This window comes from Numenius arquata, chromosome 1, assembly GCF_964106895.1.
Source record: "Numenius arquata chromosome 1, bNumArq3.hap1.1, whole genome shotgun sequence".
NCBI lineage: Eukaryota > Metazoa > Chordata > Aves > Charadriiformes > Scolopacidae > Numenius > Numenius arquata.
In genome coordinates, this window is record NC_133576.1 from 69,824,113 (window position 1) to 69,838,399 (window position 14,287).

At 44.2% G+C, this 14,287-nt stretch overlaps 2 protein-coding genes across 2 annotated transcripts; both read right to left on the reverse strand.

Annotated features, from left to right (window-relative positions):
* On the reverse strand, positions 1–4,790 carry LOC141463797 (lysozyme g-like). Its single transcript, XM_074146419.1, has 5 exons — positions 4,742–4,790; positions 4,019–4,099; positions 3,198–3,394; positions 1,961–2,099; positions 1–1,182 (listed from the first exon to the last, which is right to left on the reverse strand). The coding sequence occupies exons 1-5, from the start codon at positions 4,746–4,748 to the stop codon at positions 1,049–1,051; spliced, it is 558 nt and encodes a 185-aa protein (XP_074002520.1). The 5' UTR covers positions 4,749–4,790; the 3' UTR covers positions 1–1,048.
* A 4,446-nt stretch (positions 4,791–9,236) lies between these two features.
* Positions 9,237–14,018, reverse strand: LOC141463491 (lysozyme g-like). Its single transcript, XM_074145932.1, has 5 exons — positions 13,970–14,018; positions 13,247–13,327; positions 12,426–12,622; positions 11,189–11,327; positions 9,237–10,410 (listed from the first exon to the last, which is right to left on the reverse strand). The coding sequence occupies exons 1-5, from the start codon at positions 13,974–13,976 to the stop codon at positions 10,277–10,279; spliced, it is 558 nt and encodes a 185-aa protein (XP_074002033.1). The 5' UTR covers positions 13,977–14,018; the 3' UTR covers positions 9,237–10,276.
* Between the last annotated feature and the right edge of the window lie 269 nt (positions 14,019–14,287).

The window sequence follows — 14,287 nt, forward strand, 5'->3', positions numbered from 1 at the left end:
AATAGCATCAGGATATTTTTAATCACAGGTACAAAATACTGGCTATTAAAAATGCACCATGGTTAAAACAAACAAACAAACAAACAAACAACCCCCCCTGCTCCGTGCTCTGTTATTTCTTCTTTAGCCCCTAGCGATAACGCTTGAGGGTTTTTTTAAACCTCTCTAAAACACTTACTTTTCCCCTTTGTGTCTTGAAGTGGCTGGATGAGCCCAACAACTCTGAAGCTAAGGCTCCCCAAGAAGCTTTATTACATGATCAATTGAAGGGGTCTGTTTATTTTGCATGAACTTGCATCAGATTTTATAAAGTGCATGCCATTTTAAAAACATGATGTAACGTGCATATTCTTACTCCAGACCCTGCACTGAAGCTAATACGTAGCTTCAATAGAAGTATTAATTACAGCAGCTTGAGTTTTACAGATAGTTCACAACTGTAAAGGCTAAAACGAAGTAGCGTCAAGGGCAAAAAAAGTGAAGGATAGCTTAGTATTTTCCCTTCTGTCACAAGAAACAGCCACTTTGGGGTCACATCACCAAAGTTAAGAGCAATTATTCTGAAAGAATGTGATACGTTGTGATATACTCTTCTGGTGGATTAGTCACATACAATCTTTATTGCAAATATTCAGTTCCAAAATTACAAGTTGTTAACAACCAGTTTTGTACTGCTGATGGAGACGTGTATTGACAGATAAAATCTAAGGCAGAGAAATTCTTACTAAGCAGTGATATAACTTCCTTGCAGCATCAGTCTGCTGCTTGAGAAACTACAAGCCCGGGTGGAAACTCTGCTTGAATCTTCTCATGAAGTGAGAGAAATAAATGGCAAAAGATAGGTTACAGTTTGGATTATTAGCAGTGTTTTGTTTAAAGTGACTTTTTTAGCCTAGGCGAAAGAAAGAAGTCATTGAAAGCTTGCACTTGTTTCTAGCTTCATTGCCCTCCCCCATTCTTACTGTTTCTGGGGGAGAAATCCAGGAATTTTTTAATTAGAAGCAAAGCATGCAATCAGTGACTCAAATCTAAAAATCACTGGCATGTCTCAGTATCCATTTCTCTTAAAAACCTTGGCTCTTGCAACCACATCATTGGCGTAGTCATGGTGTGTTGTGCCAATATCTATTCTGTCATAGGTCTGGACACTCATAGGGCCTGCGTTATAGGCTGAGATCCCACCTGAAATGAGAGTGAAAGAAACACATAAACAGAGATGGTGCTTTGTCAGTAAATAAGAAAACAAACCAAAATCGCAACTTAAATTCATTGCTTTAGTTTGTAGCTCTCTTTCCACCAGTGTTGTTGGCCATAGTATTACCATTTCCAGCTATTTTTGTCCCCGAGGTGCTCCTTTTTGTGTTCAAACTTTGTGAAGAAATCATAACTTCCTCCTTTACATCCAGACTTGGCAATCGTTGTCCCCTTGCTGTATTTTACTAATGTTAACATCTTCAGTTGTATGGCTGTTTCCTTTTGTGCATATTCTTTCAGGCCTGCCTTCATTAATAACCTCAGACATACTTGTATTGTAGTTGGAATAAAGGGACCCAACCATAAAGACTGCTTCAGCTGTAATCAGTGCTCGAGAATATAACCATGTTTCCTCCAGAGAGGACCATACATTTTCAGAATTAAAGTGTTCCTTCTTCAGAGTTCCCAGGATAGTAGCTTTTTGTAGGTGGGTATAGAAACACAAAACAAATGAAATGGGGAGAGGAGGGGAAAAAACCACCCTTCCTCCTTGGAACTGAAAAATGTCATGATATTTGACAAGTATTCCAAAAGCCTGCTAGAAAGCTAGCCAAATCTTAATCCTCTATTCCTTCTAGTGAGTATTAAGGAAAATTATTCCACACCTCAATTAAATGAACAGGGGAACTGGGATGTGTTTAGTTTACAGCGTTATTGCACTTGGCTTTTGTACGTGTCAAGCGTTTTAAAGCTGACGAAACTCTACCTTTGAGCTGCTGTTCCTTTGTCCAAGTTGGGAATTTCTTCTGGATTGCGTTTACCATATCGCATAAAATACCTGTGCCTTGTGCTAAGTGCTCTTCACTGTCCCATGAACCGACAATCTTATGGTACCGTTTGTCAACCTGAAAGTGAAACAGCAGTATCAGCACACCAGAAACACCACTATTTATCCAGGGCTCTTCATGTCGTACAGGCTGCTTGCATTCCCTTTGATCTTTAATCTCATGACTTACCTCTTTTGTAATTGTATAGAGAGGAAGCAAGCTCAGCTCGAGGCGCAGGCAGCGCCAGCAGATGTGTGAATAGCAGAATATGGAGGCACTGAAGGGGAATGCCCGCCCCATCTCCTTGTCTGTCGGAGCCTTAAACTGCTGCAAAGGTGACAGGGTGCCGGAAGCAGGCTTACTGCTGCTTGAGTTTTTCCAGCTGCAAGGTGTCTGTTCCTCTCCTTCCCGGCTGCACCAAGGGTGGGAAACCCCCTGTTCCCTCTGCGGATCTCCCCTGTTTCTCTGCCCAGTTCTCCTCCTTCTTTCTTCATCTCTTAACCACGGGGTACTAAAGCCCCCGTTTCCTCCATGGATCTCCCCTGTTTCTCTGCCCCAGTTCCCCTTCTCCTTCCTCCTTCTTCATTCTCCTTCTCCTTTCTCCACCTCTTAACCATGGGGTAGTAAAGCACAAGCCTGAGGGGGCTGGAGCTGTTACAAAAGCGGATCCCAATGCGTGCAGGCAATGTTTAGGGATTGTACGGATAAGCATGAAACTTGGCAACCAAATGATGTGTGAATGTAGGCATGAATAATGAAGGAAGATTCCCCACTAGCCAGGCCCCTGTGGTACATGTAGGGTAATTAACCTGACTGTGCGTAGCTGCAGCCTACAGGCTTCCATGCTTAGTTAAAAAAAAAAACCCCAGCTTTTTTACAGCAAGATTTATGATCTAAAGTATGAAATAGGAATGATTAACGTCTCCATTCCCAAGAGAGTGCTGGGAAGCAAGCAGCAGTTTCACGGTGCAAAGCAGCCTGCTCGTGCCCTGACGCTCACCAGGGTCCTTCCCCAGTGCCCGGAGCTGACGGCCGGGTCAGCCTGGGCTTTGTTCTGGCCAAAGACTTGGCGGAAAAGTTTTAAGGGATTGCCTTTCAACGGGTCCCCTGCTGCTCTTCTGACTTTCTGCTTCAAAAGAAGGGTGAGGTTTGTGTTTTTAAGATGGTTGACCATACCTGCATTAACCCAAATGCATTTCCTTCGTCACCCCAGCCGCCCTGCAATATGGTCCCGGCGTGTGACTCTCGAGAGATGATACCAGCAATCACTGCTGGATCAACAGACTTCATGTTGCCAACTTTTTTAATCATGTCTTTGTATTTCTCCATGTTCTTCAAATCTCTTTCTGCTATCTTCTCGGAGGCAGGAACTCCTACAACACAACATGCGTGACTGTTCCTTTCATTTTCAAAATCAGAAGCAAGTTGTTCTAACAGTCCTTAGGACTGAGCCGACATTTTGAATCCTTCATAATCTATTTTGGGAGAAGAAATGTTAGAATTGACCAGTTTTGATGAAGGGCAAGTGCCCTAGAAATCAATACACAGCTGATATAAAAGACTTTTTTTTTTTTCCAAATACTGAGGACATTTCTCTAGCGTGCAGACTAAAAGGCAGGTCTTCTTGTTTTAAATCTAAGCCTTTGGGTGGAATAGATTTAGTTTCTTTTAATTTAGGACTATAATGGGGAAATGTTCAGAAACTTAGGTCATGAGGGAAACCCTCTTAAGGAGGAGATAACAGCAGGCTCAACGGCAGGAGCTGGATAGACCCAGCTAGACCTTGCATTTTCTCTGTGACGGTCTTAAATATTCCTTAGAGCATCTCAAAGGCAACTCCATTCCTAACATAAATTTACATGCCCAAGCAGGATCTTTGTTGGTTGTGGAAAAATCTGCTTGCTTGGCAATGACTGACAGCCAGAGACCGGGATCCCTAACAGGGATGAGCTTGTGCATGGATGTAAGGGGAGATGAACAACTGAATTAGTGCCTACCTGCATAGCTTAGACCTTCTGGTCTCGCGGTTGCTTCCGAAGCTCCAGTCGTATCAACATTCATTATATTCCCATAAGAGCCTGAAGAGCAATATTTACAATGAAATGTGCATGACGCGATGTTAAAGTGTTTTTGTATCCGTGACTGAAACCCATGGCATCATTTCAATGCTAGTGCAGGCGTTTGCTCAAGCAGGTGCCGTCATGGTATCGTACGCCCTGGAAGGGACCACCTCTCGGTCATGCTAGCATAAAGCCACAGTGTAGCTTGTGAGACGAACCGGTGCTTTGTGCACAACTCACACCCCCCTGTAATTTTAGCTTGCTTAAAACTTAGCTGTCTAGTTTAAGCTTGTGACTTGGGGTGCCCGCATAGCCAATGGAGAAAGGCACCTCCAAAAGGTGGTTTTGCTATTTAAGAAAAAATAAACCTATGACAGTCAAAAGAAATCCTACATTACTTGCTGGCTCCAGCTTGCTTTTCCGAAGCTACCATCAACAGGAAAAATCGAAGAGAAACATCCTTTGATTACATCCACTACAATTTATCAGGCTTACAATTTTTGTCTGTATTGTTTTTCTTGGCTAAACACACGGTTGCAGAAGGAAAAACACACAAACAGCAGCGGAGAGGAGCAACGCTAACCCAAGCCCAGCAGTTAATGGAAAACAGATTTTGGTATAGTGAATTGTTTAGAAGAATATTAGACAAACATCACAGACCTGACATGTTTGCTGCAGGATGTCTCCGCGCCTTCTCGCTGCACTTCCTAGCCACAAATGGGCTTTTTATCTGCAGCCTTTGGGAGCAGCTGACTCAATGCACTTCCTGCACGGTGCTGGTGTTACGGTAAATGGGAACGCCTGCGAGCTGCTTGTGAATCCACCCAAACACAACAGGGTTTCCACTCAACAGCACGAACACAATTATGATTTTAAACATTAAATACCTTTTAATTTAATTTAAACCCCTGTTGCTAAGAGTTTAGACCTAGGAGGAGCCTCGTCTAAAAACAGCCGCCCCTCCTTCAGTTGCTGGGAACAGTAACGTTGCTGTCAATGGGGAAATGGGATTTTGCACTTTCGGTTGTAATAAAGTTTTTGCAGGCAAAGACCCAGCAACAATAACACGACACAGAGCTGCAGCTACCGAGAATTTGGATATGCAGAGAATATGCCAGGTCCCTGTTGCTCTCCCCTCTTGTACAGTGACAACAAGGGTGAAGGCACAAACCCAAATTAGCAGGCAGCGTGGATCAAAGCCACTGTAGCTGCTCAGCTGTAATGAAAAGAGCCACTGGATGGCAGACCTCCCCGTCACTGCTAATCCGTCCAGACGTGTCTCTCCCACGGTAAATATTGTGAGGGTGAGATGCTGTTTCGCTCTTTCATCCCCTCTCTCGCATTTTAAGCCGGGAAATTCCTTCTGTGTCGTAAGTGTTGAAAGATTCAGTTCTGTAAATTTTCCCTCTACTGTTGACGCCTCACATCAAGAACCAGCTGCAAAAAGTCACAGCAGCCTGTGCATGGGGATTTTCATGTTCACAATTATGAGCGAGTTCAAAGAAGGTTGAAACACAGGGAAGTACCTCTCTCGGGAAGGAAATTAAAAAAGAGATGGCTCATACAGGAGTGACATAAGAAGATATTGAATATTCAAAACACCACCGAAGATAATTCACAAACCTGTAATCACCAAATGGTCTGTGCTCCCTTATTGCCGGTGGAGAATCGTAAAGGATGTACTAGTTTGCTTCTTTACATCACAGTAGTTAAGGCACGTGGGTGGATCTCCCGTGTTTTCTGAGGCCCTATCCAGGAATTGTTCTTTAATCATGTATGCATGCAGGGAGTCTCACAAGTTCTGGGAAGTGTTTTCCTCAACAAACCTGTATTCAGCCTACCGCGACAGAACGGCACGTCCACACGATGGTTCATAACAACAGTCCTGTCTGTCATCTGCGTGATGTCGAGCGGGCTACAGCTTGCAGGTCACAGCGAGAGCTCAGGAGCTGCTGCAGGCTCAGGTCTCCGGTTCCGGCTTTTGCCGGTGCTCTCTGCAGCATCTCTTGCTTGTCCCATCACTCACTTGGCACTGAGGAGGCAGTATGTAAGCTGCACTGCCTTGCGAGCTCTCCTGCTATGTCAGGGGTACCGGTGGTGGTTTTGGGCAGCCTCAAAAGTGCCCCAAATTGTGGTTTATGTCCTGGATTCCCCTTGTGCTTACTGCTAGTTGAGGCATTCAGCACCCTCTCATTCAGATCCAGCTCATCCTAGTTTTTATTCATAGAATCATAGAATCATCTAGGTTGGAAGGGGCCTTCAAGATCATCTAGTCCAACCATCAACCTAACTCTGACAAAAAAAACCCAAAACATCACTAAACCATGTCCCCCAGCACCATGTCAACCCGTCTCTTGAACACTCATCTTTCAGGAATTCTGCAAAAAGCCTGTCAGTGTGGTTCTGCAATGAAACTTGGTCTCCTGTGTTGACCTCACCATGGAGTGCCATGAGCCAGTGCCATGGGCTTTGGGTCTCCCTACCACACGGTGGTGCCAGGGGCCTGTGCTTCTTCCTTCCGCAGAAACTGCTGCTGAATTAAGTTCATTTTGCCTTTGCAACTGCACTGAAGGCAGTGATTCAGAGCTTGGTAGGTCGTATAATTAGTCTTTCAGGAGACACGTTATCTCACATCATACATACTTCTTGATCCCAAATGTTTAATAGTAATAGCCTAAGAGCTGCAGTCTGTGTGGAAGTTGCGGCTTTCCTGTTCTAAAATTGCAAACTTCAGAAATCGGGAGACCCTGAGCCATACCTCTTTGATGCAAGTTAGTAATTACGGGCTGCAAACTTATAAAATAACACCTTTTACTGAAAGATCTTGAATGGTACTGTGTGCATATTTTTGTTTACAGTTTTAAGAATTGTGGCCGCTGTTAGAAAGTTAGGAAGCCGCTGCTGTATCAAATGATAAAGTAGTTTTCATTCCAGCGAGCATAAATGCGATAGTTTACTACACTGTGAGCCTCTCCCACACTGGACACGCTGTAGAGGAGTTAATCTTAATGACTGCACGTTGTGAGAAGATCAGGGGGATGCAGGCGCTGAAAATGAACGTTTATCCTTTCTGCACGCGTCCAGAGAAAACACCAGTAGGAGTTCAAAGGAATAAACGTACCAGTAGAGGAACGTAAAAGCTGGCGGCACGATGTGCAGAAGAAAAAGGAGGACGGGCTGTGGTAGTGGCATTGAAGAGTGTAATGGCTCCTACGGGCAGGCTGAAGACAGAAATGCCAAACGGAGCCGAAACCCCTCAATTTCTCCACAAGCTGCAGGCTGTAGTTGGAAGGACGCAGAAAATGCTGATGTCAGTCTGGAGTAGACAGAATGACAAGGAGAAAGAAGCTGATAAATTAATGTTGCTTTTCTTCCCTCCCATCTTCCTTCCCGCATCTGCGCGCCATCTTGCACTGCGGTGGATTATAACTGTGTTGACCATGTTCCCTCAGGGAGGTACTTAGTAAAGCTGAAATTTCAGCCCTTTTGGAGGATGTGCAGTGCATCCGAGGTACAGGGCATGCCTAAAAGAGAAGGCACAAGGAGTAGGGCCCGGGAAGTTCTGCAAAGGGGGTCTGGTTGCTGAGGGATAGCCAATGTAAGCCTTGTACTGGGATTGGTGGCCCGGAGCACCAAAGCCAGGATCGCTCAGCCTTACCAAGGACGTTTGGGATTTGTGTCCACGGCGCTGCAGCCTGGTGAATCTCCAACAGAGGGAGCGCTGCCAGTCCTGTCATACGCAGTATGTGTATGAATATGAATCTTCTATTCATTACGCTATAGGGATGCCGCAGCCTTCAAAAGTACTGCGGTGTAAACCGGAAAGAACACGTTAACGAGCAAGCTTGTTTGGTGCTGGGCACAACTTAAAAAAATAAGTGATAAACTACTGAAGTTAGAGCAGAGCTAATGACTGCTTCCCCAAGTACAGAGAGGGGAGAGTGCTTTAGATAGTACCTGTTATTTCTGGGCAAGATTTAGCTACGAGAGATGTTTACAGCTGCCTTTAATTGGCAAGCTGGCAGTTTTAATGAAAAATGAAATTGTATTTTCTTAAAATTTTTTAATGTATGGTGTCGGCTTGGGCGTTTCTGAAATGGTATTTCCTCCAAGGTCTCAGCTGTCCTACGGTCAATCTGCTATCCCAAACCTTCTCTGTGTAAGCATACGTTCTCTGAAGATTTACTCTCAGGTGTAAAAGCCGAACCAACAGGGTGCACAAACAGTGTGTGTTCACATCCTTTCATTAATGGAGCATTGTAAATACTTCATGTAAATCTTCATGAAGCACAGGTAAGAGAGGCTACCTTTTTGTGCAGGGAGCAAACAGGCTGACTTAAGATGATAGCAAAATTCTATGCCTGCGGCTCTCCAGTCCAGTCTCCTCCTCAAAGCAGGGCCGGCACGGAGGTCATCAGGCCAGGTTGCTCAGGACTTTGTTCGGTCGGGTCTTGAAAACTTCTGAGGACAGGGACAGCTCGGGCTTTCTGGGCAGCCTGCTCTGCTGCCTGGCGGTCCTCGTGGGGAAAAGGTTATATGTGGAATACAGTCTTGTAAACAGCGTGAACCTCTTTTTTTTTTTTTCCAGCTTATACCTCTTGTCACTTCTCTTCCCACCTTGCACTACTGTGAGGAGCCATTCCTGTCTCCATCTCCTCAATTATCCCTCACAGGTAGGTAGGTGCTGTGGGGCTGCTGTTAGGTCCACCTGAAGCTGCAAATGCCCCGGCCCCAACCATCCTGGTGGCTCTCCACTGAGTTCTGTCTACTAAATTGGGTCTCTCCTGTGTCAGGGTGCCCAAAACTGGACACTGCTCTAGAAGTGGCCTAACAAGTGCAGGTAATCCCTTCCCTTGGTGAAGCTGTGCTTCTGTTCGTACAGCCCAGGGTACCCTTAGCTGCCTTTGCTGCTTGGGCACGCAGCTGACTCAAGTTGAGCTTGCTTCTTGGGTAGGAGCCTTTTGCCGTGTCTACCTGCTGTAGCATTTAAAGTCTATTCAAACAAGTCTTTGGTGCAATATGCGGTAGCAATGTGGAAATGTACTGTTTTAAGAATAAATTTCTAGTTCTGCCCTATTGCTCTGTTGCAGGTTCACTTACCGTTTCAGATTTGGTAATTAATACTGTAGTGTGAGTAGATGAATACAATTCTGATAATAGCATCAGGATATTTTTAATCACAGGTACAAAATACTGGCTATTAAAAATGCACCATGGTTAAAACAAACAAACAAACAACCCCCCCTGCTCCGTGCTCTGTTATTTCTTCTTTAGCCCCTAGCGATAACGCTTGAGGGTTTTTTTAAACCTCTCTAAAACACTTACTTTTCCCCTTTGTGTCTTGAAGTGGCTGGATGAGCCCAACAACTCTGAAGCTAAGGCTCCCCAAGAAGCTTTATTACATGATCAATTGAAGAGGTCTGTTTATTGTGCATGAACTTGCATCAGATTTTATAAAGTGCATGCCGTTTTAAAAACATGATGTAACGTGCATATTCTTACTCCAGACCCTGCACTGAAGCTAATACGCAGCTTCAATAGAAGTATTAATTACAGCAGCTTGAGTTTTACAGATAGTTCACAACTGTAAAGGCTAAAACGAAGTAGCGTCAAGGGCAAAAAAAGTGAAGGATAGCTTAGTATTTTCCCTTCTGTCACAAGAAACAGCCACTTTGGGGTCACATCACCAAAGTTAAGAGCAATTATTCTGAAAGAATGTGATACGTTGTGATATACTCTTCTGGTGGATTAATCACATACAATCTTTATTGCAAATATTCAGTTCCAAAATTACAAGTTGTTAACAACCAGTTTTGTACTGCTGATGGAGACGTGTATTGACAGATAAAATCTAAGGCAGAGAAATTCTTACTAAGCAGTGATATAACTTCCTTGCAGCATCAGTCTGCTGCTTGAGAAACTACAAGCCCGGGTGGAAACTCTGCTTGAATCTTCTCATGAAGTGAGAGAAATAAATGGCAAAAGATAGGTTACAGTTTGGATTATTAGCAGTGTTTTGTTTAAAGTGACTTTTTTAGCCTAGGCGAAAGAAAGAAGTCATTGAAAGCTTGCACTTGTTTCTGGCTTCCTTGCCCTCCCCCATTCTTACTGTTTCTGGGGGAGAAATCCAGGATTTTTTTAATTAGAAGCAAAGCATGCAATCAGTGACTCAAATCTAAAAATCACTGGCATGTCTCAGTATCCATTTCTCTTAAAAACCTTGGCTCTTGCAACCACATCATTGGCGTAGTCATGGTGTGTTGTGCCAATATCCATTCTGTCGTAGGTCTGGACGTTCTTAGGGCCTGCGTTATAGGCTGAGATCGCACCTGAAATGAGAGTGAAAGAAACACATAAACAGAGATGGTGCTTTGTCAGTAAATAAGAAAACAAACCAAAATCGCAACTTAAATTCATTGCTTTAGTTTGTAGCTCTCTTTCCACCAGTGTTGTTGGCCATAGTATTACCATTTCCAGCTATTTTTGTCCCCGAGGTGCTCCTTTTTGTGTTCAAACTTTGTGAAGAAATCATAACTTCCTCCTTTACATCCAGACTTGGCAATCGTTGTCCCCTTGCTGTATTTTACTAATGTTAACATCTTCAGTTGTATGGCTGTTTCCTTTTGTGCATATTCTTTCAGGCCTGCCTTCATTAATAACCTCAGACATATTTGTATTGTAGTTGGAATAAAGGGACCCAACCATAAAGACTGCTTCAGCTGTAATCAGTGCTTGAGAATATAACCATGTTTCCTCCAGAGAGGACCATACATTTTCAGAATTAAAGTGTTCCTTCTTCAGAGTTCCCAGGATAGTAGCTTTTTGTAGGTGGGTATAGAAACACAAAACAAATGAAATGGGGAGAGGAGGGGAAAAAACCACCCTTCTTCCTTGGAACTGAAAAATGTCATGATATTTGACAAGTATTCCAAAAGCCTGCTAGAAAGCTAGCCAAATCTTAATCCTCTATTCCTTCTAGTGAGTATTAAGGAAAATTATTCCACACCTCAATTAAATGAACAGGGGAACTGGGATGTGTTTAGTTTACAGCGTTATTGCACTTGGCTTTTGTACGTGTCAAGCGTTTTAAAGCTGACGAAACTCTACCTTTGAGCTGCTGTTCCTCTGTCCAAGTTGGGAATTTCTTCTGGATTGCGTTTACCATATCGCATAAAATACCTGTGCCTTGTGCTAAGTGCTCTTCACTGTCCCATGAACCGACAATCTTATGGTACCGTTTGTCAACCTGAAAGTGAAACAGCAGTATCAGCACACCAGAAACACCACTATTTATCCAGGGCTCTTCATGTCGTACAGGCTGCTTGCATTCCCTTTGATCTTTAATCTCATGACTTACCTCTTTTGTAATTGTATAGAGAGGAAGCAAGCTCAGCTCGAGGCGCAGGCAGCGCCAGCAGATATGTGAATAGCAGAATATGGAGGCACTGAAGGGGAATGCCCGCCCCATCTCCTTGTCTGTCGGAGCCTTAAACTGCTGCAAAGGTGACAGGGTGCCGGAAGCAGGCTTACTGCTGCTTGAGTTTTTCCAGCTGCAAGGTGTCTGTTCCTCTCCTTCCCGGCTGCACCAAGGGTGGGAAACCCCCTGTTCCCTCTGCGGATCTCCCCTGTTTCTCTGCCCAGTTCTCCTCCTTCTTTCTTCATCTCTTAACCACAGGGTACTAAAACCCCTGTTTCCTCCATGGATCTCCCCTGTTTCTCTGCCCCAGTTCCCCTTCTCCTTCCTCCTTCTTCATTCTCCTTCTCCTTTCTCCACCTCTTAACCATGGGGTAGTAAAGCACAAGCCTGAGGGGGCTGGAGCTGTTACAAAAGCGGATCCCAATGCGTGCAGGCAATGTTTAGGGATTGTACGGATAAGCATGCAACTTGGCAACCAAATGATGTGTGAATGTAGGCATGAATAATGAAGGAAGATTCCCCACTAGCCAGGCCCCTGTGGTACATGTAGGGTAATTAACCTGACTGTGCGTAGCTGCAGCCTACAGGCTTCCATGCTTAGTTAAAAAAAAAAAACCCAGCTTTTTTACAGCAAGATTTATGATCTAAAGTATGAAATAGGAATGATTAACGTCTCCATTCCCAAGAGAGTGCTGGGAAGCAAGCAGCAGTTTCACGGTGCAAAGCAGCCTGCTCGTGCCCTGACGCTCACCAGGGTCCTTCCCCAGTGCCCGGAGCTGACGGCCGGGTCAGCCTGGGCTTTGTTCTGGCCAAAGACTTGGCGGAAAAGTTTTAAGGGATTGCCTTTCAACGGGTCCCCTGCTGCTCTTCTGACTTTCTGCTTCAAAAGAAGGGTGAGGTTTGTGTTTTTAAGATGGTTGACCATACCTGCATTAACCCAAATCCATTTCCGTGGTCACCCCAGCCGCCCTGCAATATGGTCCCGGCGTGTGACTCTCGAGAGATGATACCAGCAATCACTGCTGGATCAACAGACTTCATGTTGCCAACTTTTTTAATCTTGGCTTTGTATTTCTCCATGTTCTTCAAATCTCTTTCTGCTATCTTCTCAGAGGCAGGAACTCCTACAACACAACATGCGTGACTGTTCCTTTCATTTTCAAAATCAGAAGCAAGTTGTTCTAACAGTCCTTAAGACTGAGCTGACATTTTGAATCCTTCATAATCTATTTTGGGAGAAGAAATGTTAGAATTGACCAGTTTTGATGAAGGGCAAGTGCCCTAGAAATCAATACACAGCTGATATAAAAGACTTTTTTTTTTTTCCAAATACTGAGGACATTTCTCTAGCGTGCAGACTAAAAGGCAGGTCTTCTTGTTTTAAATCTAAGCCTTTGGGTGGAATAGATTTAGTTTCTTTTAATTTAGGACTATAATGGGGAAATGTTCAGAAACTTAGGTCATGAGGGAAACCCTCTTAAGGAGGAGATAACAGCAGGCTCAACGGCAGGAGCTGGATAGACCCAGCTAGACCTTGCATTTTCTCTGTGACGGTCTTAAATATTCCTTAGAGCATCTCAAAGGCAACTCCATTCCTAACATAAATTTACATGCCCAAGCAGGATCTTTGTTGGTTGTGGAAAAATCTGCTTGCTTGGCAATGACTGACAGCCAGAGACCGGGATCCCTAACAGGGATGAGCTTGTGCATGGATGTAAGGGGAGATGAACAACTGAATTAGTGCCTACCTGCATAGCTTAGACCTTCTGGTCTCGCGGTTGCTTCCGAAGCTCCAGTCGTATCAACATTCATTATATTCCCATAAGAGCCTAAAGAGCAATATTTACAATGAAATGTGCATGACGCGATGTTAAAGTGTTTTTGTATCCGTGACTGAAACCCATGGCATCATTTCAATGCTAGTGCAGGCGTTTGCTCGAGCAGGTGCCGTCATGGTATCGTACGCCCTGGAAGGGACCACCTCTCGGTCATGCTAGCATAAAGCCACAGTGTAGCTTGTGAGACGAACCGGTGCTTTGTGCACAACTCACACCCCCCTGTAATTTTAGCTTGCTTAAAACTTAGCTGTCTAGTTTAAGCTTGTGACTTGGGGTGCCCGCATAGCCAATGGAGAAAGGCACCTCCAAAAGGTGGTTTTGCTATTTAAGAAAAAATAAACCTATGACAGTCAAAAGAAATCCTACATTACTTGCTGGCTCCAGCTTGCTTTTCCGAAGCTACCATCAACAGGAAAAATCGAAGAGAAACATCCTTTGATTACATCCACTACAATTTATCAGGCTTACAATTTTTGTCTGTATTGTTTTTCTTGGCTAAACACACGGTTGCAGAAGGAAAAACACACAAACAGCAGCGGAGAGGAGCAACGCTAACCCAAGCCCAGCAGTTAATGGAAAACAGATTTTGGTACAGTGAATTGTTTAGAAGAATATTAGACAAACATCACAGACCTGACATGTTTGCTGCAGGATGTCTCCGCGCCTTCTCGCTGCACTTCCTAGCCACAAATGGGCTTTTTATCTGCAGCCTTTGGGAGCAGCTGACTCAATGCACTTCCTGCACGGTGCTGGTGTTACGGTAAATGGGAACGCCTGCGAGCTGCTTGTGAATCCACCCAAACACAACAGGGTTTCCACTCAACAGCACGAACACAATTATGATTTTAAACATTAAATACCTTTTAATTTAATTTAAACCCCTGTTGCTAAGAGTTTAGACCTAGGAGGAGCCTCGTCTAAAAACAGCCGCCCCTCCTTCAGTTGCTGGGA